Source organism: Dermacentor albipictus, chromosome 4 (assembly GCF_038994185.2).
Source record: "Dermacentor albipictus isolate Rhodes 1998 colony chromosome 4, USDA_Dalb.pri_finalv2, whole genome shotgun sequence".
NCBI classification, from domain to species: domain Eukaryota; kingdom Metazoa; phylum Arthropoda; class Arachnida; order Ixodida; family Ixodidae; genus Dermacentor; species Dermacentor albipictus.
Window position 1 is genome coordinate 137,697,336 of NC_091824.1, and position 26,799 is coordinate 137,724,134.

Sequence of the window (26,799 nt, forward strand, 5' to 3'; positions counted from 1 at the left end):
GTCGGCGTTCTCCTTTACGCCAGCAGTCTCAATCAGCGGCGCACATCTAGGTTACTTGACATCGAGCGGCCGGCTCGAAAGACCCTCGCTATGAAAACTGGCGTTACGTACCCCCCCCCCCCCCCCCCCCCCCGGCCGCCCCTCTTTATCCTCTCATCTCGGCGCATTGGTCGTTCCGCCGCACGCGCGGCAATTACTGAGGGTGCAGCCCTGCACGAGCCGGGTGCTCCGGAAGCAACCCTGACATCCGAGGGAATTCTCCGCGCCGCAAGACGTGGCGGATACCGAAGGCCGACGGCCGAAACAGCAATCGAAGCGTCGCCGATTGACGTCTCGCCTATGCTGCAAACTCGCTTACGTGAAGAAAGAAAGAAAGAAAGAAAGAAAGAAAGAAAGAAAGAAAGAAGGAAAGGAAAGAAAGGAGAAAAAGTGAAATCTGTCCTTGGAGGCTCTTTATTGTCAAGAATTGTTACAATTGCAGCATTTTACTTCCATGGATGGGTGGGCTGATGCTAAGTATTTATTGTTATTATATAGGCTTCCTGGAAGATGTTCTCGCCTTTAATTGGCCCCAGCTACTAATTTTTCCCATAGAAATACGAAAAGGAGAGAAGTAACTCAAAAGCATTAAACAAAAAGTCAACTCCAACGCACAATAAGCCAAAGTCCAGCCACGTAAGTGCCATGATGTCACACTGAAACTTATAGACAACACAGAAACACAGCGACACAAGGTCCAGTCACATGAGTACACTAAAGTCAACACAAGATCCGGTCACATAACTGCAATAAAATCAGGACACACATGTAAATGCAAGAAATGTTCGGCTTTGCGTTATACCTGTAAACTGGCCTATTGATTCGTGCGTGTCACGAGTATTAAATTGATTCAGGCAAACATGCAAGCGATGCGTTTATTCGAGCCGATAACGATGATCGAAGTTATCAGCAAAAAAGTTATGGGGTTTAACGTCCTGGAACGGCTAGTGGTTCATGAGGGATGTGGTATAGGGGAGAGATCCGCGCTAATTTTGACCACCTGGGATTCGCTCATATGAACCCAAAGCATGGTACACGAGTATGTTTTTGCATTCTGCTCCCATCTGAATGCGTCCGGGAAATAATCTGTAGGGAGGAAGCATCATTTAATGCAATAAAAATGGATATCTCACTCAGAGATGTAGGAATAAATATGAACAAATAGAGAGATTTGAAAGGATACACTGATAGAAAGATTGACAAGAGAGAAACGTTGCAAGCGGGGGCAAGTTAAACGGAACAGCGCCTGGTTTACTCTCCGCTACAACGTGAGGAGGGGGGTTTGACTAATAAACTCATTGGGAATGATGCTGCATTATAGATTAGACTGCGAATGTGTGCACCCGGATAGGCGGAGAATACGGCGGGTACAACTTGACGTGTTAACAGAATTATACACGCAAAGCTCTCGCAAATTGCTATCCGCCACCGTTTTGTTAAAACAACAAAATGGTGAGACAAGGGTGTACAGGCCGGCATGGCAGAAAGGAAGCCGCTTTGTTTGTACAGCGCAAATCACTTCCGGACTGTCAAGTGCGTTGCAAATTGAGCGTCAATGTTCCGTGCGCCGGACCTTGACAATACGTTGTGCCGAAAGCATAAACACTCAGCAGTCTACAGATTAAAGTGACAAACGCTAACGTGCTAAGTCTCGAAATTATCAGTTGCGGAAATACGTTCGCGTAGGTATCAGTTGTTTTTATTTTTTTTCCACGCAGTATACACCATCAAGACATCACGACTTCGCATCGCTCTGTACGTTTGCGCTAAAGAGGGCACTGAATACTATAAGGCGTGAGAACCATTTCATGCGCGGTATACAATGCCACTTCGAGGCGCGCACGCGTTGTGTTTTTTTTTATTTTCCCGATAAGAATGCGCAGCCAGTTATCGAAGGCTTCGCTTCGGAGACGGGTTTAATTCATCGCACGAGGGTCGCGCACTGTCCTCGCCGGCGCATTTCAGTGACACGAAGGGGGCTAAAACAAGGCCTGCAACCTGCGCACCCTTCAGCACGTGGGTAACTATTCGCCAACCCATCAGCGACCGCGCTACGACGACGGGGTCGAGCGTGCGAATTCTCGGGTAAACAAAAGGCGAGCGCCTTGCCAAGGATGCCACGCGGACGGCGTTTGTTTCCCGACGTCCGCCGTTATAACTCGCACGCATATGGCCGTTGTGGCTGGAAGTGGGGCCAAGGTACTGCGTACTACGTATAGCCTTGGCGGTGCGTCCGTGTAATAGACGTGCCCGTTCTCGCGCTGAGGCGGCTTCCAATAGAGTGACCTGTCCGGCGCAGAGTCGTGCGATTGCCGAGGCGCTGAGTGGATTTAAGCTCGCCAAGGACGCGAGTTCGAATTCATGGCCGCGCTGACCATATGTGTGCTACGCTGGGACATCGGTAATATGGCCAGGTGCCGCGTCTAATGCGATTTGCGATTACTGGGCGCGTTACAATGCTCAAGCCTGCCCAAATTGGTCATTCAAAGAAAGGAAAAAAAAAAAACCCACTGAGGTTTGCAAAGAAGTGCGAGCAAATGTCTTTAGACTGACGCCTTCTCAGCCTTGACATTTGACAGCTTTGATATAGAGGCACTCGGAAATATGGTTGTGCAGTGCAAGTGTTCATGTTCGACAAATTGCAGTATGTTCTGATTTCATGCTGGACAGCGGCACCAAAAGAAAAGACATTTTCTTCGCTGCTGGCATGGTTTCAACACTCTTTTCCGATGGTATATGCCTAGACATGTTGCAACAAAACAGAATCAGGGTCAAGTCATAATTTTCCGGCATATACACTTAAAGAATTAAGAAATTTATATTCGGGCTACCGATGTAACTCCTTCTCCTGTCCTGCATTGCTAGCTTGAAAACTAAATGTGCTACAGTGTAATGCATCAGTTAAACAGGCAGAGGAAAAATTAGGTGATGAAATGACGAGAACGTACATTTATGTAAGTTTAACAGCGCTAATTCACAGCATAAGACGCAACTAGCCACACATAGGACGTCTTTGTCAGTCACGTGGCTTACTTGTCGTTCTTATCGAACGCCATTGCGCCGCTTTTATATATATCGTTGCAAGCGATGGGACAACAGAGCTATAGCTAGCTCATTTACCAATTAAGGACTGTGGAAAAAAGAAATCATGTTTTACTTATTTATTCTGCGCATCTCATAGCATTCACAATCAATCAATCAATCAATCAATCAATCAATCAATCAATCAATCAATCAATCAATCAATCAATCAATCAATCAATCAATCAATCAATCAATCAATCAATCAATCAATCAATCAGGTAATCAAGTAGTGCAGCAATCAATTAATACCATTATTGATTCTAAAAATCACATTTCATGCAAAAGCACAGCAAATACAGCTTTAATCCTTTTAAAGCAGCGCGAAAAAACAAGAACAAACGATTCAGAGACAGAAGTTAGGCATATAAATGGTATCGTTTACTTTCTTTTGAATACTTTTTCTAAAATCAGAAACAGAGCAATGAACGGGACAAGAAAGTTCCGCAAACACATCGTTGTCATAGTCATAGCTAGTTATCTATGTTAATATTACTATTATGTTTTATGTCTGCTCTTTTTGCTTGCTCGCGTGCTGTGTTTTATAACATAAGTTGACTATGGACCCGGGAATAGCCAATGGCTATGGCTATTGGCTTTCGTATCTTGTAAAATATGCTGTAAATAAAGAATGAATGAAAAAAAACACTCTTGTCCCGTTCTTCGCGCTGTTTTTGATTTTAGAAATATGTACCAACTAGCCCAGCAGCAGTCTCCTATAGTTTTTCTCTTGCGAGGGAGGGAGGTGTGGCTGTTTCGAAATCACCCCAGTAAATCAACTCGTTCAAATCACCATCTTTAGTTTGATGCAACTTGTTGGCAAACGGCCTATTAGCTTAAACCTGTTTTTTTCATTTTTTTGAGGCGCTATCTGTCTCTGGGATTGAGCTATGGGGAGGAGGAAAGATAAAAGTAGAAGGCAGGGAGGTTAACCAGAATAACGTCCGGTTGGATATCCTACACCGGGGGAATGGGAAAGGGGAAAGCAAAGATCACAGGGAGAGAGAGGAGAGATTGAGCTATGAAAACGCAAGTATGCCTATGACAACTGACTGTGCATAGCCGCCCGTAATGCAATGATAACAAACTCAGGGCAAAAGAAAAGACAACAAAGAGTAGAAGAAAAAGGCAGAATCTAATACGTGCCCACAAAACACTGAGACATATTTGGCGTTGTTTTCTTCTTTGGCATATACAGAATTTTTAAATATTGCCTGTGGAAGCAATACAATTCTAGTACTTGAGCTGGATTACACGACGTTGCGGAATATTGCGAAATTCGACTAATTTTCAAAAGGCTTTTAAGTATTTACTTTCGGCACATATTTCAATTTATAAATTATAGCCAGTGAATGCGCAAGGCGTATCCACTCAGAACGAATTCTCAGGATGACACCAGTTTTGAAACACTCATTCCCAAAGTGCGCGACGAAATACATTGGTGGTCAAATTATTTTTGCACTTCAACGCACGAATGGTACATCGCAAAAAGAAAAATAAAGTAAACGGAACAACTGTGCATTTTTAGTCCAAGTTTCACGACGCATATATCCAAACCTGTGCCATCCTCCGAATTCTTTCCAAGTGGATATGCTTTTCAGAGCCACCAGCTACAATTTGTAAGTTGCAGTGTGTGGCGTAAGATACTTAGTTAAAACCTAATAAGATTTTATGAATTAGCTAATTAGGAAGCCCTTATCGGTAGCCTTGGAAGACACCACTCTGCTGGCTACACGAGAAGGAAATGGCGTTTCTCATGACGTGCACAACCACGCCGGCGTCGTCGATGACGTGGAAACCTGCAGAGCTGACACCATGGAAACTATAATTGAGGAAGCCTTCAACGTGCCTCTGCAGGTTGGTGACTACGGAGAGGACACTACCCAAGACCCGCAAGAACCAGTGGTGTTCACACACGAAACAGCCGATAGCGTCCTGAATACTTTGGTGCATTTTTAGAGCGCATCTCTTGGGCGCCCGTTCATGCGGCGAGCGTCGGCGTCGGCGTCGGCGTAACCAAGCGAACGAGCACAGCGAAGGATGAAAGAGCGAATCCGCAACGGACAGGGGGGATGAAAGACGCGAGGAGGAAAGCCGAGGAGGAGGGTATGGCGAAAGCGCGAGAAGAAAAGCGTAGTGCGGCGACGATGGCTACGAGATGGCGCCAGAGTAGCGCGCGTCTTCTGGGAGGCCTGTCTGCAGCGACTGCTGCAGTGAATCGCTCCCACGCGTCACCCACGCACTACTTCTCGCTATCTTCAGATTAACGAGGCAGTCGCGCCACATTTCGTTCCGTTTTCACCATGCCGCACGAGACAGATTGTCCGCGCCAGGCCAATATGCCACGAAATGAAAACACGCATAGAGCTGCGCTCATATTTCGCATTAGGGAGCATCGTAATAGTCGGTCATCTTATTTTTTTCATCAAATGAAAGCAAATAATTTTTTTTAGCGAGCTAGTTGAAACGTCAGGATTTGTGACAGCGAAAAGGTTGGGAGAGTGCCGGCAAGCAACAATTACCAATTAGGTGAAACAAGGATGTACAAAGGAATATGTTTTTTCATGCAGTTACAAATAATACATCTTGTTCCATCAGCCTTTCGCTTTTAGTGCTGTTTGATTGTTGTTCAGTAACGTGAATATTTGGGTGGCACCAAGAGCAGTAGTATATTAGTTTTGTGGACAAATTGTTTTAAAACGAAATTCTGATAAGACACACATAACGATCGCTTCAAGTTTATATATATATATATATATATATATATATATATATATCGGGTGCAGTGACCATTAATTGCTGATTATCCTTTCTTTCGCATATTGTGCAGCTTGTTCCATTATTATAAAAAGTTTTTGTGTTTTGAAATGCCAGGTCTGATCAGGACGCCCTGTTACGGCAGTCTAAGGCATCGTCACGGTAATTTTGTGTTTCTTCGCGCGGTCTCATAGGCTGCTTCTATAAACAAATACCTATTGCCTGAAAAAAGACCACAAACAAGCAACACCTTATATTGCAGGTCAACGAAACAGCGCTAATGCCATTAGCTCCAAATGGGCCTCCAGGGCCTCCACAAAAGGCACCGTGACAGCCGAAAGCGTGTCATACGCAGCTTTTACAACCGGCGGCGTTGAATGTAAAGAAAGCCGCGTTGCCACACATTGTTAGATATGGAGCTGGTTCCTGAGGCTACTTCGAGTTCCCCAAACCGCTTCGAGTGGCAGCACAGCTAATTTGAGGAATGCAGGAGCAGGAAAGCGCATTCCAGAGAAGCGGCCGAGGCAACAAGTTTACGTGCCAACAAGTTCGCGCGCCGCCGGGATTAGCAGGTGGGCATCCGACAATGGAGCAGGTGCAGCCCCCCTCCTTCTCCGGCCTAGAAGTGATTGCCAGTCTGCGTGGCAAGACCGCAGAGAGCCCCGACAGGTGTGCCACGCGACACGGGCGCCTACCATTGGCTGCAAGTGGCGTCATCGGAGTGGACTCTCCCATTGGTCAAACATGACGTGACTTGCAGTGCTCGAAGGGCTTATAAGAAGCCTTCCAGAGAGACCTGAGGATTCTGGGACATGCCCTGATTCCCTGATTCACCTCTCTCGAACTTCTTGCCGCGGGCCGCAGCGTCCGAGTTGCTGCCGGCCCGTAATGTCTGTACGACTGGTACTTGACGTCTCACGTCCCCTGTACATAATGTAGAATAAATCCTCCCAAGTTTGGGTTTTTCATCCTGAAGTCCCGTCCTTCAACCCCTACATCTGGTGGCAGCGGTGGGATCGCCTCCGAATACATCAGCTGGTGGCAGCGCTACGAATCAACCTTCGTCGAGAGAGATCGTAAAGAACCGGGAAGAGCGAAGAAGAGAGAGCCTTCGTCGAAAGAGGTCCGAAGAGACTGGGAGTATCGAAGAAGGAGCGAGCCTTCGACCCAGGGAGTCCGGAAGGAACCGGCAACAGCGGACGAACGAACCGGATGGCAGGGTGCTGCAACCGTAAGTGAGCGCGTGGTTTTTTTCCTTATGATTCGCCAGACTCAAAGGTTGTGTGTTCAATTTTGATAGTTCTGGGAATCGGGAGTTTGTTGCATTGTGTGTTTGCACAAATTAATTAAGGAAAACAGTTTTAACCACCTGTCGGGGCAGCTGCCATGGATCTTAGAAGGTTGACGAGGTTAGACTTGTTGTTGGTGTGCGACGATTTGGGAGTTGAGGCGGACGAACGGATGGAAACGCCAGCTATCATAAAGGCGATTAATGATAGTGGCAATGATCACAAAAGCATTGAGCTTGCTTGGGAAGTGATACAGGAGCCACGGGAGCGAGAGCGTCGTGTACGTTTGCGAGCGCGTCGTGAACTTAGGAGTGAGCTTAAGCGTGAAGAACGCGAGAATGAACGGAAGCAGGAGCTTCAAGAACTTACTCTTAGGTGTCAGCGTCACGAACGTGAGAAGGCACGCGAACGTGAGAATCAACGTAAGCTTGAGCGAGAGGAAAAGTATGAGAGAGAGAAGGCAGCACTGATCAAAGCGATACAGGATTGTGATCAGTTATTGGCACAGAGACAACGGCTGTCTGAGAATTCTGTAGAAAGTACAGAGCGAAAGAAGGAGGAAGTGTCTAGCGGACTTTCGCCAGAAGCCGACGAAAAGAGTAGTGCCTGTGAGATTAGCTGCAGAGTAATAAGTGAAGGGAAAAGGCTAGCTGCTAACGATGCCTTAGTGGCAACAGAGGCCGTTAAAGGCCGTAGTGAGAGCGACGAGGTGCTGTGCCAACAGATGACTGTAGAGACAGCTAGGCCAGCTGCGAACAAATTGGCACAGTTACCGAGCGTGTGCGTCGCTGGTAAGGTTAGCGAGGTTGCTAGCGAAGAAAAGGGTACTGCTGACCAGACAGAAGCGAGCACCCATGTAGAGCCAGATGTGCGTGCAGAAATGAAGTGCGAGCTGGACGATGCAGTTGAGAATAGTTCTCGGGGTGGCGAGCTCCGTAGCTCACGAGAAAACAACTGCATTGTTCAGGGATCGGTGCGGCTCTCCGCCAGTCTAGATAGCCTAGATAGGGATGATTCCGTTATTAATCATTCGGACTGTGCGCGTGAGACAGCGAGCGAGACCGACGGGCTGTGTGCCGATTCACAGCGTGAGCTGGGCAATGTAGTAGAGGGCAGTTCGCAAGAGTGCGAGTTGTCTTACTCGAGTAAAGCCTGCTGCATTGTGCCAGAGTCGGTTGAGCTGTCCGCCAGTCGAGGCAAAGAGAGTGTAGATTTAAATGTAAATCACTCAGACTGTGCGGGTAAGAGACCGATCCGGGCCGACGAAATGTGTACCGGCCAGCACGAGGCACGAGGCGACATGAAGGCGAGTGCAAAGAGAAAGCGCCGCAGGAAGAAGCGCCCTAAAGATAGGAACGCGGTAATTAATGTAGCGCCGCCAAAGATGGCGAGAAACCCAAAAGGGCAGGGCGCGAGGAAGAAGGTGCGGTCGTCTAGGACGATGTTGACGCATCCAGAACGTTCGAGCCACAGGTCAAAAGGGGACCGCGAAGAATGTTCTGCACGGACGCGGACAAAGGGCACGAGGCAGTTAAGCTGCTCGTCGTTCCGTAGTTCTTTTCACAGCTCAGCGTGCAGTTCGAAGAAACGCAAGGTGGCAGGACGAGACCAGGTGGGGAGTAGCGACGCGGTCAATCGAGTTTGTGTTGAAAGCGGGGCGCGAGGACGCAAATTGGCAGGAGACCGTAACGTCTTGGGGGAGCTGATAGTGAATCAGCCCTTTTGTTGTCTCTCGTCAGCCAGAGTAGCTTTCAGACCACGTCCACCCCGCGTTCGACTCAAAGAATGAGTCAGACGGAAGCGTTTGGAAAAGGAGGCCTGGAGCGCTTCCGTAGAAATGAAGTGTGTTGTTCTTTTTATTTTTGAGCATCGGAAAGTTTTCGCGATTTGAGACTAGGATTTCTTTCAAGGTAAAGGTATGAGCTTTGTTTGTGTTTTCGCTTGAGAAAGCTCCGAGATTTGAAAGATGCGTTTTATGTAAACATGTAGTCTCGCGAGATGCTCATTAATAAGTTAATAGGCCTTTTTTTTGTGTGTGTAAGTAACCTGAGGGTCAAGGTTATCGTTCAGAGGCCTATAAGCGCATGTGTTATTTAACCTTCTTTCTTTTTAAGTGTTTTTGGAATTTTGTAAGGTTAAGCGCGTAGATTTGAGTGAGTGCATGATTTGCACTGAGAAGCGTTCTTAGTTCCATTGGCGCGTGTCCTGTGTGGACGGAAGGAAGCAGATTTATGAGTGGGTTGCTAGTGTGTGTGGAGGGCAGCCGTATTCTGACTTCTTTAGTGAGCGTGCGTGGAAAGAGTTAGTAGAAGACGCATTATTTTAAGGGTTCTGCGGAGTGTGTAAGTCCCGCAAGTTTAATTGTTCGTTTACGTCACGTGTCCTGTAGGACTTTCAGGACAGAAACGTGAGTAAGCGTGAATGAAAAGTTTGCCTACAATGCAAGTACGCGTTCTGTTTAGTGACCACAAGGCTGGTGCACTTGTGATTACGTACTTGTGAAGTTGACCAGATTGTTCAGTGGCACCATTACGTGCGATAAGTACGCCACTGCGATAGATTGGAAACATGCTGTTCGTGTGGTTAGACCACTTAAGTTATGTTCGGCTGTTTTCATTTGTTGTTTGCATCCTCAACGACCCTTTTGTTTTGCAACAACAATAGTGCTCTGGTCTTGTCGGCAATCGAGGAGATGCATAGCTGTTTGGAAGTGTGGTTGGAACTGTTTTGTCGAAATTGGGGAAGTAAAAGATCAGGGTTGATTTTGACTCAGTAATAGTCTGGCGAGTCAGGGGTGAAGAGCCTGCGCTTACGCGTGGTGCAGCGCTGTGCTGTTTTGTTTGTTTGACGTTTGTTCTCCAGGGCCCAGGATCCCGAGGGTTGTCAAACGAGGCTCGACCCCAGTACCCTGCAGCTTCTTTCAGCGTTCCTCCTGGCCAGCGAATTGAGTTCACCGGCCATTCAGAACAACCGGGGCGAGGACGAGCTGTTAGATATGGAGCTGGTTCCTGAGGCTACTTCGAGTTCCCCAAACCGCTTCGAGTGGCAGCACAGCTAATTTGAGGAATGCAGGAGCAGGAAAGCGCATTCCAGAGAAGCGGCCGAGGCAACAAGTTTACGTGCCAACAAGTTCGCGCGCCGCCGGGATTAGCAGGTGGGCATCCGACAATGGAGCAGGTGCAGCCCCCCTCCTTCTCCGGCCTAGAAGTGATTGCCAGTCTGCGTGGCAAGACCGCAGAGAGCCCCGACAGGTGTGCCACGCGACACGGGCGCCTACCATTGGCTGCAAGTGGCGTCATCGGAGTGGACTCTCCCATTGGTCAAACATGACGTGACTTGCAGTGCTCGAAGGGCTTATAAGAAGCCTTCCAGAGAGACCTGAGGATTCTGGGACATGCCCTGATTCCCTGATTCACCTCTCTCGAACTTCTTGCCGCGGGCCGCAGCGTCCGAGTTGCTGCCGGCCCGTAATGTCTGTACGACTGGTACTTGACGTCTCACGTCCCCTGTACATAATGTAGAATAAATCCTCCCAAGTTTGGGTTTTTCATCCTGAAGTCCCGTCCTTCAACCCCTACAACATACAATTTGATGACATAGGCACGACTAGACGATCGTATCGCGTAGCGCAATTATGGCCGGAATTGCCTGCTACTTTTGTAGACGGAGCACTAAGGTCAACATGCGACATCTGTGACTGTGATCAGGAATATGATTGTCGATAGAGTTATTACCCTCTCGGTATCCGTTGTTGCGTTGGCGTGTACAAAGATGGGCCTCGATGAAATGTCTGAGTTGTGTCGACGACGGCCGTGTCCCCTTCGACTATAATTGAACTATGAAGACAACCACAGTCCTTGCCCCCACCTTGTCCAACGCTGTGACATATCATAACCACAATGCTTATTATTACTTCTGCTCATTTCACGCGCATATTATAATGCGTGACAAAAGTAGCGAACACAGCGCACAAGATGGCGAATTGTCTAGTCGTCTCGACGACTAGACGATTCGTGCAGTACATGACAACATGAGCGAAGACTCCCTGGCAGGCATGGCGGGAACCACGACATTTCTTGCCCGAAGGTTGTTGTTTGTTCTTGTTCTTCTTCCTATTTTGTTTTTGTTTCGGTATGACGGTTTGTGGTGGACAAATAAAAATGCAGGTTTTGTGTTCTATCATCAGCTTCCCGGGCTCAACAGGATGCTGGATGCGCTGCCCAGATTACATGGCGGGCACGGCCGACTATCAAATAGACGTGGGGTGAGTCGGTAAAGATTCGCCTCTTCCTTTTGTCTCTTGCCGTAATGACGGAGAATTTGCAGGGCGCCAATTTGATACTTCCTTTTTAGACGTTTCATTAGCATCGCCACCATTGGGCAACTGAGGGGGTCCGGAGAGTAACCTTCACGCTGTGCTGCCTTCGCCAAATAGTGAACATTCGTGAGCGCGCTTGCCGTCACAATACAGGCGCGCACGCACACACACACACACACACACACACACACACACACACACACACACACACACACACACACACACACACACACACACACACACGCACACGCACACGCACGCACACGCACACGCACGCACACACACACACACGCACGCACGCACACACGCACACACACACACACCCACACCCACACACAAACACGCACACGCACGCACACGCACGCACACGCACGCACACGCACACGCACGCACACGCACACACACACACACATACACACACACACACGCACGCACGCACACACGCACGCACACACACACACACAAACACGCACGCACACACGCACACACATACACACACACACACATACACACACACGCACGCACACACGTACGCACACGCACACGCACACACACGCACGCACGCACACGCACACGCACACACACAGACATCGAGAGAGAGAGAGAGAGAGAGACTGGCCAGGCATACACACTACTTCGGACAAACGCAGGCGGCAACGGTTACACTTGGCAACGAACAATGCAGATAAGTGAAGGATGCATTCCTTTTTGAGCATTCTGATGAAAATGGACGTGTTTTCCCTCGCGTCTTGTTTTTTTCGTCAGGCAGGGGACAAGGACGGTCCAGCCTCTTCTCGCTCAAGGTTGTGCAAACAAAGTAGCCTCGAAGTTCGACCCGGTGCGTTTATGAAAGCTCGTAAAATGTGTCGGCTACTGTGACGGGCACATGTGACGTGGCGAGCAGAAACTTCCGGAAAAACCGAGGCTATGTGCCATGCGCGCGGTTATATTTGCTCGTTTGTCAGGCGCTTCGGTGGTTCTGTCAATCATGTGGCGCTTGGAAAAAGGCCCAACCTTCAGACGCAGCCTGTCCGAGCCGGGCTTTGTCCTTTAAACAAAAACAACCCCGTTGTCGTCAGCGCCTACGGCCCCCGTCCCATACACATATGGTGATTTTTGACGCGCCCCTGCAGTATTTTGACGTGGCAATGCATCAACAGTGTTCGGCTGCCTCTTTTCTTAAAAGCCTAAAAAAAGAAAGAACAGGCTTGGTTCTTGGGAGTGGTTATGAGGGTCGACTGAATAAGTTGGTATGACAAGTGTAAATTAACAGAAACAAGCTTGAATGACACTGACTGACGTACTTTTGGCACGAGCGAACATAATTGGGGTGTTTACGGGAGAGCTTTTGCCAATATGTATTGTGCTGCCCCAAGCATTCGATGTTGACGCAGTTTACGTAGGAATCCAAACGTTAAATAAAGGTCTTTCTGGAAGCAGCCCAGAACTGGCGTAGTTATGGTGATTAGCCATGTTAGGACATCGAAGAAAAGAAGAGCCACATTTGACACCTGAAGGACAATACACCTTGAGTCACGAATAAAGTTGTAGTAAAAGCAAAGTAAAACATGGCCGACCAAGGCATGTGATCATCCTAATACGGAACGCTCTTAATTAGGAAACAGATTCACCATCGAGCAGAAGTTTATTATATGACAGAGTAAACTATGCAAGGCTCCTTCACTACGACGGCGTGGTGAAGTACTGAACGTTAGTGGTTTAATAGAAATAAAGTTCAACCAATCCTTTATAAGAAAGCCCATATGGCCGATTTATTCCATATCTATAATTCCATATATCTTCATAGAAGATCGTTTATAAAGAGCCGTACGTTTCTATAATAAACCTGCATGATGGGTTTGTGGTACGGTGCATTTGGGCGTCGTTCAGGTTAAGGACACGAAAACCGAAAATCGCGTTGATGGCCAATACAGCTAAGGGCATTTTTGTAGTTAAAAATGCAACTTCTGCAACTTCTGCAACTGCTTCAAGCAATTAAAAAACTAATAGATAAACTAGTACCTCGATAAGAGTAAGAGAGAGAAATAGAGTGAGTGAGTGAAACAACTTTATTTTGTCCACTAGAGACGTAAGCAAACGCCACGCCACCTGGCTAGGCCCACTCGGGGACCATCAGGTGGAACCTGACGGCCCTGTCGCGAGCCCTCTGGACTGCCAGGGTTTGAGAGGTCTGATCCTGGGCCCTAATCAGCTTCTTCATTTCCTCTTGAGTGAAAGGAGGACCGGCAGAGGCGCAGCCCCACAGGACATGTTCGAAGTCCGCATAGTCACCACACAGAGGGCAATCCGGGCTTGGGAACCGGTCGGGGTACATTGTGTGTAGCGCTGCGGGGCTCGGGTAAGTGCTTGTTTGCAGTAGTCTGAGAGTGACTGCCTGGGCCCTGCACAGCGAGGAGTGCGGCGAAGGTAGGACTCTTCTTGACAGATAATTGTGTTTGCAGATTTCGTTGTACGAGCAGAGAGGCTCGGGTCGCCCAGGAGAGGACGCGTTGCCCAGCGCACGGTCAGTCAAACCTCGTGCAGCCGAGTGCGCCTCCTCGTTGGGGTTGATCAAGGCACCCTCAATGGTCCCAAGGTGCGCAGGGAACCAGGCCAAAGAGTGATGTTTCATGTCTTTGGTACTTTGGATGATACGTAGGGCCTGGGGAGCCACCATTCCCATCTGAAAGGCCCTGACAGCGGCCTTAGAATCCGAATAAATCGTGTCATGTACACTGTCCGTCAATGCAAGAGCAATAGCAACTTGCTCTGCAACGCTGGAATTAGAAGTGCGGACGGTAGCGCAGCTAAGGAATAGAGAAAAATTTTTTTACGAATGCTGGAGACGTTTGCCTGGCCCTACGCCTAACATTGTACTCATGATGACAATGGTGACCTGTCAAATGATACATCATAGATTGTACACATGCCCGCAACATACACAAATACAAAAAATAAAAAAAATCGGCCCGTAATCACGAAAAGTACTTCCGCTAGAGTTATTCGTAAAAGCAAATTCCAGCTAATTAATACTGATGTGGTCATATTATTAGCGAAGGCCCAATGAAAAAGATCCCTTAAGAAAAAAAAATTGCGAATTCGGCTGTAGAGTGTTTGGTAGAAGTCAGTGTGTTGAGAGCAGCTAAGCAAACCTTTGTTGCGCCTAGAGCGCTACCAATGCTGTTCCAAGGTCTATATATATAAGCAGATGCTGTAACCCAAAAGCAGCTTTTTTTTCGTTATTTATTTATTTATTCTCTTGTGTTACCACGCGGCTTCCATGTGGGTTCCAAACAACGTTGCCACCGGTTGTCCACCGGTGACACAAATGAGCACTGGCGTCCCCCGGCCCGACATTCGGCTTTATTTGGGGATGAAATGTCCTGGGGGACAGGCCCGTGCCATGCAAATCCCGTTGAATCCTAATGACACAACAAAACCCTGAAAAAGGGTTTACGCGGCAAAGAAGCGACCACGTAAAGTTAGGGTGGATACGGGAACGTGCCAACTATCGTAGTATCGATAGGTTTTACTGGACATGCTTTGGATAGGCTTTGTTGATGAAAACAGGCATTTTGCGAATTGAATATACTTGGTCATATTTCCCGAGTATTCTTTCAAAAGTGACATACGGTAGTAGTGAAGCCATAGGCAGAGCACGAATTCAGCAGCTAGACCAAATACCGCGTGAAAATAACTTTGAACAATGAGCAAAAGAAAAAAAAATACGAAAGAAATACACCACGTTAATGGGGAATGAACATCGATTAAGGAAGCGTATTAGGAAAGACAGAATAAAAATAACATTCATCGGGTTCATCAGCAATGAGCCAGCAGAAATATTTATTAACGTCGCACGAAAGCCGGAAAACTGCGCGCATGCTGTAAACATTGACAGTAATTTCGTCACTTCCTCGTTCTTCATTTTTTGCTCACTTATATGACTGCAACAGTAATCTCAACATCCCTTGGATGTTGTTTTTCTTTAGTCTATTATTTCTTGCTTGCTGGCCCAATTGCTTTTTCAACGGAACAAAACCTATAAAAGGCACCATACCCGTTGAAAGGGCCCAATACCACATATGACTAGAGAGCGTCGCATTCGGTAGCAACGTGAGAGCGCCATACCTTTCTTCGCATTGTATTATATCGCTTGTTTCATCCGTATGACACAAAGTTTCACAGGATGGTGGAAACATTAAGGGATCAACAATTGTCCAACGAACTATGACTCAGGCTGGAGCCAATGTTTTGACAGGGGCCTGTCTTTGCAAGGACCTGACAAAAAGGAAGTCCCCTGATCGAAACGTTAACTCCAGGCTGAGACGTCCCTTGTTCGACGATTGTTTCGTCCATCTCTTTCTCCCACATATCAGTCAATGCAGTTTGCAACGTGCTTAAGAGCTTATGAGTGAGCACTCGATATATATAAATTTGTACTATTATTACGTATACATTTCTTTATAACGCTTTAGATCGTTGTTAATCTTGCCAAGTCAAACAAATAACATTATGCTTGGGTTATTCGGCACTTCACAGATGAAGTAGACAATGAAAACATAAAGCAGCTAGCGACCATGATGGGAAACATTTACCTCCCCCCCCCCCCCCCCTTCATAAAGTAATTATGCTATCCTGCTGTGGCCCTTTTATGCTTTCGTTAAATAATATAGAAATGAAATGAATGATGTTATTCCATTAGCGACCTTCTGAGTGCTCGAGCAGGCTAAATAGAAATCAAAATGGTTTGCGTAGCGCGGTATTTTCCACAAGTTCCGTTTGGTTATCCCCAGCAGCCAAGGCAACTATAGAAGGTCCAGCCATCTACAAACATTGCACAGCTTGACAGGCAGAACGTTTACAAAGCACTTATCCCCACTGGGAGAAAGCATGGCGTATACGCAGTAAACAGTTTCTATTTTCGGTATGTGTAGTACTTCCGTAAACTGCCCACCCGGCGCCTTTTATTGACAGGTTGGCACGGTGTAAACGTCTTCGTTGAATCAAACGTTGCTTGCCAAAAAGCGTTTCTGTGTCATGTGGTGCTGTCAATGTGTCATCGGGCTCGCCGAGAGGAGAAAAAAGAAAAAGTGCGTCAGCTGGCCATTAGGCCTTTGGCAACATATCGCAATAATCGCTACCAGGTAATGCGTTCTTAAGGGCTTCTGGAAGTTTTTCGAGGCTACAGCTAATACCAACTTCAAGAGGGAATGCGGCAAGTAAATCCGGGTAAGGAGTAATCGAGGCTTGACGAAACGTTTGACTACGCCCCGACGACTTGTCCCTTCGGGCTTCCCGTGCCAAGCTGTTAATAAGTAAAATGCCTTGGTGACGCCTCGTCGATAAACAGCGGATGTTGATACTCCCGGAGCCATTATTATGACGAAAAGGTCACGTCCTAGACAGGGACGCTTACTTTTAGCCAGTGAATACAGAGTTTTGCATAATGAGTGTGTATGAGCCTGCAGAGAAAGCCTAACTACAACTAGTACATATCTGTAGATCATGCGTTAGCAATGGTATGTGGACCCATGAAAATATATCAAAATTTAGGCACTATCATTCTGTTTTAAAGCAAACTTGTGAACGGAAATGTGAACTATGGTTTTTCAGTTATAACACAATGAAGAGTGGGGTCTTGAGTAGAACTTGTAGTTGTGCTAGTTGGAGCACAGAATTGCTTACAATAGGCTTAGAGCGACAAAAAAAAAAAGAAGACCACACGTACGTTTCGTGTGTCTATTTATGCGTGTTCATTTGGTTGGCGCTAAACCTATCGTAAGCAGTGGTCCAAGTATCGCTTTTTTTGTGTGTGTCTGTGGTAGTTCAAAAAATGCAGTTATTACATTCGTCACAAACGTTTGAATGGCAAATTTTCTTTACTGGCTAATTTGGTTTTTCCTACTGACCTCATATTTCATGTATTGCTAACATAACACTGTGGAAAACCTTAAGTTGCTTTTAAAGCAGCGTGATAAGGTTGCTTGTGTAAAAGTATAAATATAAACTGGGGGTTTCAGCGAGCACTTTCACATAAAAAAAATTGTTTGTGGCAGATAGCACAATTACAGTCCATAAGCTTATCTACTCGAAGAGGCGGACATTATTACTTGAAAAAGAAAGTGAAATATGCTATAGATTACTTAAAGAAAATTCACAAATTAGGTCTTTATCTAATTATCTTACACTTATTGCAATTTGCAAGTTTCAGCTGGGAAGTTCAAAAGACTTATCCACTTAGAATGAATTCTCAGGAAGACACCAGTTTCGATATGTTAATTCCCGAACTTCGGGGTGAAATGCATTGGCGTTCCAGTTACTTTTGTGCTTCAGTGCATAAAATGACGTTAAGTTAAGAAATTAAGTGGAACGGCAGTCTATTTTTACCGCAAGTTTGACGGTGCATATTTCGTAAGTGGCGTCATCCACACAATTCTTTTCAAGTGGATATGCCACGTAGACTTACCCGCTAGAATTTGTAATTTGCAATATGTATCATAACGTGAATTCCTGGTAATTATTCGATTATGTATTTCAATTTTTGTGCAAGTAATGTCCGCTTCTTTGAGTAGACCAGCTCACGGACAGCTAAACTACGCAGACTAGCATACATCACATTATTACGCCCCAAAATCGAGTATGCATCAGCTATCTGGGCTCCTTTTCAAACATATATCACCCAAGAAATCGAATGACTGCAAAACCGCGCGGCCCGTTTCATTTTTTCTGATTATTCACCCTATACTAGCATTTCAGCACTAAAAGCTCGCGCTCAGCTTGACGACTTATCTCATCGCCGCAGAACTGCCCGCCTCTCACTGCTGCACAAACTTTATCATCATCCGCACCTTCACCGTATCTTCGAACCAGCGGCAGCCTTCTTTCCACGCACAGACCATATCTTCAAGATAAAAGGCATCAGTTGTCGCTCAGCTAACTATGCTAACTCCTTCGTACCCCGAACAATTGTTGCATGGAATAACTTACCATCACACATTGCTACTCAAACCAATTTCGCAACCTTTCAGGAACTTTTATGCAATAGTTACGTGTAAATATCCATCATGTACCGTTCCTTCATACGTTGTTCAGTGTATATATTGTTTTCATCATTTGTCTTACCGTTCTGCGTGCACATTATACAAGTGGATTCATGTCTCATTAATTTGTTAACGTGACAACTGACGCAGTTTCGAGCAACACCCCGTTTTACTTCTTTTACATTGTACCTATTTATTTCCCTTAATTTATTTTCTCAGACAGTTTTGTATTTTATATCTGAATTTCACTTTATTAATGTATTTCGCATATTGCTTTACTTGTGTATTTTGCTAGATATCGTACTTTTGTATAACTTTTGCGTTTTGTTATGTAAAAGTTTTGTATAACTTTTGTGTACTTCAGTTGTTTTTTCCGTAACGCGCAAAGCTCACATTTTTTCATATATCGGTACTCCCTATGTAATACCCCTTCGGGGGCCTTTAGGGGTATTATGAAATAATAATAATAATTGTGCTACCTGCTACTGGCAATTAAAAAAAAAAACGATTTTGAAAGTGCTCACTGAAGCAACCTGTACCTGACAATATTGCCGCAGAGAGCATAGCGCTATACCACGTAGAAAAAGAAAGATGTTACTATGAATAAACTCAAGAAACCAGAGAACGCTTGACAATCCGGCAATGCAAATTCTTGAGCAGGCGCTCACTGCCGCTCCGCGAGAGCATGCAAATGAGCTGTGTTTACCAGAGGGCCACACGTCCCACAGACCTGGCGAGGTTAGCGCATGACCGAGCAATAGTAAAAGCGAACAGGGTCACAAGATCTCCTAATTCATTCGGCGCGTCTCTGAGGTTAAGAAGCCAGACCGCAGCCAACGCAAAGAACAGGCACGCAGCGCCCCCGGCTGAATTCGGTGACGTTCCTGCACGCAGGTGACGCGGGCGAGCGCTCGCTTTGCGTTTCATGCGCTGCGCCCGAAACTCGCGTCGCTCAGCCGTGCGCGTCTTTCGATCGAAACCGACGCAGCGTGAAGGGTGCTCATTAAGGAGGCTGGATGCCACATCACCCGCAACGTACGCTACGTCCGAATGGGTTACCAGCCTCTTCGGGTGGCCGTGACGTCTCCCGTGCGAAGACCGAACCAAGGAGTGGGTGTGGGTGACCTAATGCTGCGCTCGTACGCAGCCGAAAGGCCGCAGTTGTTTGCATCGTCGGCGGCATCGAGCCACGAGCATTTAAGCTAACAAACACGCACACAAGAAAAAGAAAGCGGGCAAATGGAAGGCTATTTTGCCTACTGGAGACAATTGAGGCCGCGCGGAAAATAAACGGCAGTCGAGATATATGATGGCGAGTCAGGGGCACTGTCACCCTCTGTTTCCGGTGAGCAAATGATTGTGCCTCAACTGGAAGGAGGTGGATTGGGATACACAGATAGCCTAATAATAATAAGCGCCCCTCGTTTTATCTTGTGTACCGGCTGTAACGAGCCAGAGAAAGTTTAGAAGAACATTTTGATGGGCCATTTGATGCACGGCTATGTTCGTTCTTTCTTAGGCGCAACTCTACCTAAAACAGAGCCAGAGAAAGTAGTTCAGTGCCGTTTAGTGGATGCGGCCCATTCAATCCTTCTGATACCGCAGTGACTGCATATGCACTTAATTCAAACCGAGGTGGAAGGATGGGCAGCAAATCGCTTGTCATATTTGGGAAGCGTGCCTGGAATGTTATCTGTGGCTACGGCTCGACAGGCAGCTTGAATATTGGGGCTTATCAGTATAAATTATGGGCCTGTAGGTTGGGCAGGGTAGTGGCCTTCCCAACCGGCGAGATTTCCACTACGCGTACGCGTGCGACACCGTAGAAACGGCGTACTCCTTCCCTGACATCATCACGAGGGCACTGCTCGGAGACTTCCAGGCCAGGCTTGACGATCAAGCCACCCTTGTTTTCGCAGACACGGACTCGGTTTAGTGTCCAATAAACTTGTTTCTCCCCATCTTTCTCAGCTTCGCGGAGCAGGATGAATGCCACCGCTTGCACTTAAGATTATTTGTCGGCGAGTCTCTGCAACTGAATATCTCCCTCCAATCTGGTTTTCCACCTTTATATACCTTAGATAGCATATTCATAAACCTGCTTGCATAAGGCAACAAACGAAAAGATGCGCCTGGTTGAAATTTCAGTTTTTAATGATTTCTCTCTCTGTCGAACAGGAAGATAGCAGAAGGCGATGTTGCTGGAGAGCCAGAGAGCCTTCAACACTTTTTTTTTGAGGTCGCCAGATCATTCATTCATTCATTCATTCATTCATTCATTCATTCATTCATTCATTCATTCATTCATTCATATTTATTCGGACAATCAGCACATAGTTGTTCAGGGGACTGGCGTAAAGGCTCAGAAAGCCTGACGTATATATAGCGCCTGTCACCCAGCCCTCCTTTCCTCGCTTACACACATCTCAACATTCACAGCCAAAACAGAATTTGCACAGCGGTCAGGAGAAGAAAATACATGGCGACTATATACTAAAAGTAAACTTACCAGACCAAAAAATATATAAAAATCGTTTACACATGAAAACATAATGGAAGTGAAAATAACACCATAAACAACTTTGCACTACAAAGAAAAAAAATTGTGATCAACGCAACATATGGATGACAATGTACATTTATTACATTGTTCCCCATTAAAGCAAAAAAAGTCCTAAAGTTTGAAACTATCTGGACGCCCTGTTGCGAAAAAAAGTAGCAGTTTTGTCCAAAAGGCGAAGCATCGGTGGCGATAACAAATTAGTAGGCAGGTATACGAAGCAAGGAAAGTAGCTTTATCGGCCGTATGAAGTTGCAAACGTTCGCTTACTAACTAAATTAACAGGCATGGTGACACGCGCGCGCAAGAAGACATGAACAAATCTCACTCAATGGCCGCGCAGATTCGCTATCAAAACACTGGAGTGAGAAAGCACGGCATCAGCAGCGAGCAAATTGACCTTCGTGCGTTGTCTCGCATCAGCGCGTACAAAGCGGCGAGAACACAGCGCACACGAAGCTATAAACACTGGGCGCACTCTTTCCCCATCGCAGATCGATTTCAATATACAGCTAGCCGCAGGAGTAGAACACCGGTACCCTCTCTCTCCTGCTCCCGGTACCTTTGGCGCGGCGGAAGACGGCGCGCTTCCTCCCCGCTTTCCTTTGTTGCGCGCGCGAGATTGAGCCACCATCGTAGGCTCAATGGCGACGGCGACGGCAGAAATGCGCCTATAGTGTCTATATAACCACTATCGCAATAAAAAAATCCCGATCTATGCATCTATGCATCCACTTATCTCCGATCTGCTAATTTTGCTAGCGTTCGCGTGACACTGGATGTGGTGCAACAACTTAGGTGTGTCACCTCTATTATGAAACCACAGAATATTTTGCGCTGTTATATTAGCAGGTCTGCGTGTTTTAGGGAAACATTTGAGCCGCCTATATCTTTATACCGGTATTACCTTGCGATTTGTTCTTTGATTACGCAGAAACAACATGTGCTCACTGACACCACTGTATAGGTCCAAGTTGCCTCCTACGCATATAAGCCTGTGTTCTGTGGTTTGGATCATCTGCCGCGCGAGCAGTGTAGTGGCATTGGTGGACCCAAACTTTCGTTCGCGCTACGGCTCTAATGACGCTGAGGGTGAGCAGGCTGCCTAACAAAAGCAAGATAACGTCGATGGAGACAACAGTGGTCGTCCACGTAACTGAACGGGCTGACTGAAAAAGCAAACGTAGTCTCAAGCATTTAGCTGCTGTTGCAGTTAAATACGAAGGAAAAAAAAACGCGCTAAGAACGAACGATATTAAAGAAAGTGTCGATCATATGATTAGGGCGGCTCTTGCATTTACCGACCCTTGGGCCTAGGGCCCAACAAATGAAAATGCTAGGGGTCGTCTCAAGTTTTTTTACCAGCATATTGTAGCACATATTCGTTACTTGCCGTGTATCTTGTACCAGGAACCAGTTCTACACGATAGGAGATTCTCAGGGGCTGCCAACCAATGGCCTGATCAAACTGAGAGTTGGGCGCGTTGGCTTATGGGTATTATTTGATCACAAACTGCTCTTACTGAGAGAGATAAAGCTGCACAGTGTAGTACAATATCAAAAAAGAAAAATAAATAAAGTGAGTCCATGAACTCAAGTGCCCAGGTGTAAACAAAGACTGCTGTCTGAACTTCGGTTACCGATAATATGAATTTGCACGTGTCCCATTGATTTTATTAAAAAAAAACTTAGTATCTCGACTTCAACCTGTTAGAACATCAAGGATCTGATGGGACTAACGACTCGGTACATTATCCCCCGGCTGCGCTCTAAACCTATTCTACAGCCTACGAGCAGGTAACATTTACGTTTCATAAGATTGTATAAATTTTTTTTCTGCCTGTATCAATATTGACACAGTCTCAATACTTTCGTACTCGGAGAAGTAGTTGGAAAGGCGGCTGAAATTGAATGACTATGTTGTTATGGTAGAGTATAGACTATGCCAGAACTTTTGCATAAAATTCTTTGTAAGTAACTATTTTTGTACAGTTATTTGTAAAGCTTCTGTATGAAAAGCTTTTGTATAAGTTCATTGATTTTTAGTATAAAGTTAGGCAGGCTTCCACGACTACCTCGTAAAGCAGCATCAGCAGCAGCAGAACACCTATTCAGAGGTACTAATTTAAGATAGCATGGACACGTAGAAAATGAATGCACAAATGAAGCAAATATTACGTCAAAAGTCGTATTTTATCTGTGCCGCTAGGACCCCCTCCCGCCACCTAAGTAGGGAACAGTGGGCGCATCCAGAAGAACGAGTCTATATAAGATGGCAATGTGGCGCAGAGTCAGTCTGCAGAGAATCTATGAACCGTCTAAATTGATCCTAATGAAGGAGGGGCATGCGCAACGCCTCAGATGAGCCCTTCGTCGCCGAGCGCACAGTTTGCTCGAGCTTCCGGTCTTTCGTGTGCGGTGGCTCGTGCCAGTCGCGAGGCAAAAGCGCGTTGCTCTTCGCTCCGCTGCCGCCACGGCTCTGGCGACACGGAAGAGCGGCCACGAAGGTCGCGCCGCGTAACCGCCATGTCGCCGCACGGACAAAAGAGGGTTCACTCGTCTACTCGAAGGGATGCGCGTGCTCGGCGCGTGCCGGGCATGCTTCCCCGAACCTCGCACGGGAAGCACGGAGTCTAAGCCCGAGCGAAGCAAGGGACGAGTGAGGGCGGGGAAGAGGGGCGATGAATCGGACCGGGCCGATTAAATCCGCCACGGCGTCGCTGGGGCGGCGCGGTGGCTTCGTTTCGACCTCGGTCGGCGCGCGTGTGTGTCACCACCGCTTGGCGACTCCACCCACGATGTTATGTATATATTGGCCAAGGGTTCCGCATGTCTCGTCACTCACGCGATCCCGCGCCGCGTCTCTCTCGTGTTTTCTACTGCACGTCGTGCCCGTGACCCCGTCCTTCGAGAGAAGGTGAGCTACGAGAAGACTAGAACTTATCGCAGTACTCATTTATTGCCTGCTTATTAATGGTAACGTCGCGTGAAGCCTTGCAGCGATGCCCAAGGAAGAGGTGCAGAACGAGACGTTAAACGGAAGGTTAAATGCGTGATAAGCAGCGATAGACAACCAGTGCGTGAAGCCGAGGCAAATCTGTCAGGACCTACCTCTATGCCCAGGGCGGCTGCGACTACATTGAAATCACAGAGAAAAGATTGGAGTGAAAGATCTTCCGTTTATTCGTCTAGGTGAAAATTGAGAATGACATATTTCTACGCACATTTCTACGCCGACAGCAGGATCAGATAGGGCAGAGTGAGAGTCATTGCTCTGCGTGTAGTGTGTTTCCCTTTATCTCCGGTACTATTTAGCTGTATTATCAGTTTACCACGTTTACGGTCTTTGGTAACGAATAGTCAGGATGTCAGGTGTTAAATTTCCAAATATTTTAATTAGTATTTTGCCAGTGGATGGCCGCCTCTCTAATGACATGTCTTATAAATACTGGCAGCGATTTCTCGCAGGAACTGCTTTAGCGCACGTATTGCTTTGTGAATACACTATTAGATTCTTCTGGAATAATGAAGGTGATTGTGACTGCATAGGGACCACCGCCGAATAGTAGATATTCAATGCAATGAACGTCCTACGGTGCTTGTAGGACGTTCAGAAATTTAACCCCAGATCTATTCTTTAACGTGTTCTGTGCCGGGACACGCTATAAGTAAGGGCGAATTAAGCGGCGCATTGGATACGAAAATCGCTGAATGTGCCCTCCGCTGTCGGTGTCGTCAGTGTGTGCTTTCGACTTTCTGGGCACATGTTCGCCCCATATACAGTCAATATTTTCGAGCGTATGCATGATGTTTTTTTTTTAAATACAGAAAACGCATATTACAGAAACTGACCTAAGTCTGTTCTGTAGATACCACGCAGTAAAGGTCACGCGGTCCTTGTTATTGCAGGGCCTGTTTGCACGGACACACTCCAAGAGCTCCACTCTTTTTCCAGTCTTAATCTGTTACCGCGGTAGCGCTTTATTACGCGACACTGCAGGTCTTAAAAATGGGGACACTTTGATTAATTAAGGTGCGGTGACTTCCCTCCAATTCTGTTCAAGCATTGTATTCGTTGTATTCTCGTATTAAAGCTATTAGACTCATAATGCTTAGGAGTAAGGATCAACAACGAATATCTCAGCAACCTTCGGTTTGCAGAGACATTGTCCTGTTCTGCAACACTGGAGAAAATTACAACAAATTATTGAGGACCTTAACTGAGAAAGTGTAACAGTGGGATTTAAGATTATTATGCTGAAGACAAAGATAACGTTCAATAGTCTAGCAAGGGAATAAGAATTTAGGATCGCCAGTCAGCCTCCAGAGTCTGTAAAGGAACACGTTTACCTAAGTCAATTACTCATAGGGGACCCTGATCGCTAGAAGGAAGTTTACAGAAGAATAAAAATGGGTTGGAGTGCATACGGCAGTCATTGCTAAATCCTGATTGGGAACTTACCACTGTCGTTGAAAAGAAAAGTGTACAATCATTACGTTCTACCCGTGCTGACCTATGGGCTAGAATCTTGGAGGTTAACAGAGCGATGGAATGAAAAATGTTAGGCGTAACGTTAAGAGACAGGAGGAGCTAGAGCAGTGTGGATCAGAGAGCAAACGGGGATAGCCGATATTCCATTTGATACTAAGTGAAAAAAAAATGAAAAATAGAGCTGGGCAGGCCATGTAAAGCGTAGGGCATTTCACTGGCAGAACATTATAGAGTTTCGGAATGAGTGCCAAGGGAAGAGAAGCGCAGTCGAGGACGGTAGAAAATTAGATAGGGGGATGAAATGAGGAAATTTGCAGGTGCAAATGGTAATTAGCTTGCGCAAGACAGGGGTGGTTGTATATAGCAGGCAGAGGCCTTCGTCCTGCAGTGTACATAGAGAATATATTGATATGAAAGCGCTATCGCGAGCAGAATTTGCAAAGTTAGGTTAAATATACAATAAATAACGGCAATAAATCAGGTTAGAATCGGAAATTATAATTTCAGAGCTCTATTTTCATTAATTTGACGGAGAAATGCTTTTTACTATAAAAAGAAAATTAATTCGACACGTCTTTCTAACGAATTTCGCGCCCAAATCTGCGCGCCAATACATCAGCGTGGCGTCACTGATTTCAAAGTGTTTCCTCGTATATATTTGGGCTTTCATTTTTGGGGGGAGTTGGGGGGGGGATCTGCAAAAGTTCAGAAAAATGTTAGATCGAACCTTTGTTTTTCAATGTGTTCATTCTTTGTCGGTAAAAAATGACCTAGGTTTGGGTAGACGCTGTTAAACTCCGTGACGTCACGACTTCCTGGTGCAGTTACTTCAGGTTGGTGTTGACAGCAGATTTCTGTATTTGCTTGTCTTCTGAGCCTCGCTTCCCGGTAAGACTGGCCGGTCTGCTATTGCGGGCGTCTATTATACTAATATAGCTCCCTACTGAATATTCTTATTTATTTCCCCTATAATCGAGAGGACAGCTTTTCGATTGCACTGTAGTGGCATCTACTGTGTCGATCGCTTTCGAGGTTATTGGTAAAAGAACATTAACGACGTGATCTCTATCAGCTATGCGCATTGCATGGATACCGTTCGTGGGCAGATCGTTCCCAACGTCATTCCTTCTCGGAGATAATTAAATTGCTGATCATGTCGCATGAGATGACAATCTGCGCATCTACAATGATTTCCGCAGTCCAAGCCTGGCAAGCTTCAGGCA

At 46.4% G+C, this 26,799-nt stretch overlaps 2 protein-coding genes across 4 annotated transcripts in view; one reads left to right on the forward strand and one right to left on the reverse strand.

The window, feature by feature from the left end:
- The window catches only part of LOC135895793 (acetylcholinesterase-1-like), a 180,128-nt gene that overhangs the window by 45,412 nt on the left and 107,917 nt on the right, over positions 1–26,799 (reverse strand). The window lies entirely within an intron of this gene.
- Positions 23,868–26,799, forward strand: part of LOC135895792 (acetylcholinesterase-like) — a 65,479-nt gene continuing 62,547 nt past the window's right edge. Inside the window, exon 1 of the mRNA XM_065423956.1 lies at positions 23,868–24,001. Coding sequence (XP_065280028.1) covers positions 23,883–24,001 — 119 coding nt within the window. The 5' untranslated portion in view covers positions 23,868–23,882. The remainder of the gene's footprint in view (positions 24,002–26,799) is intronic.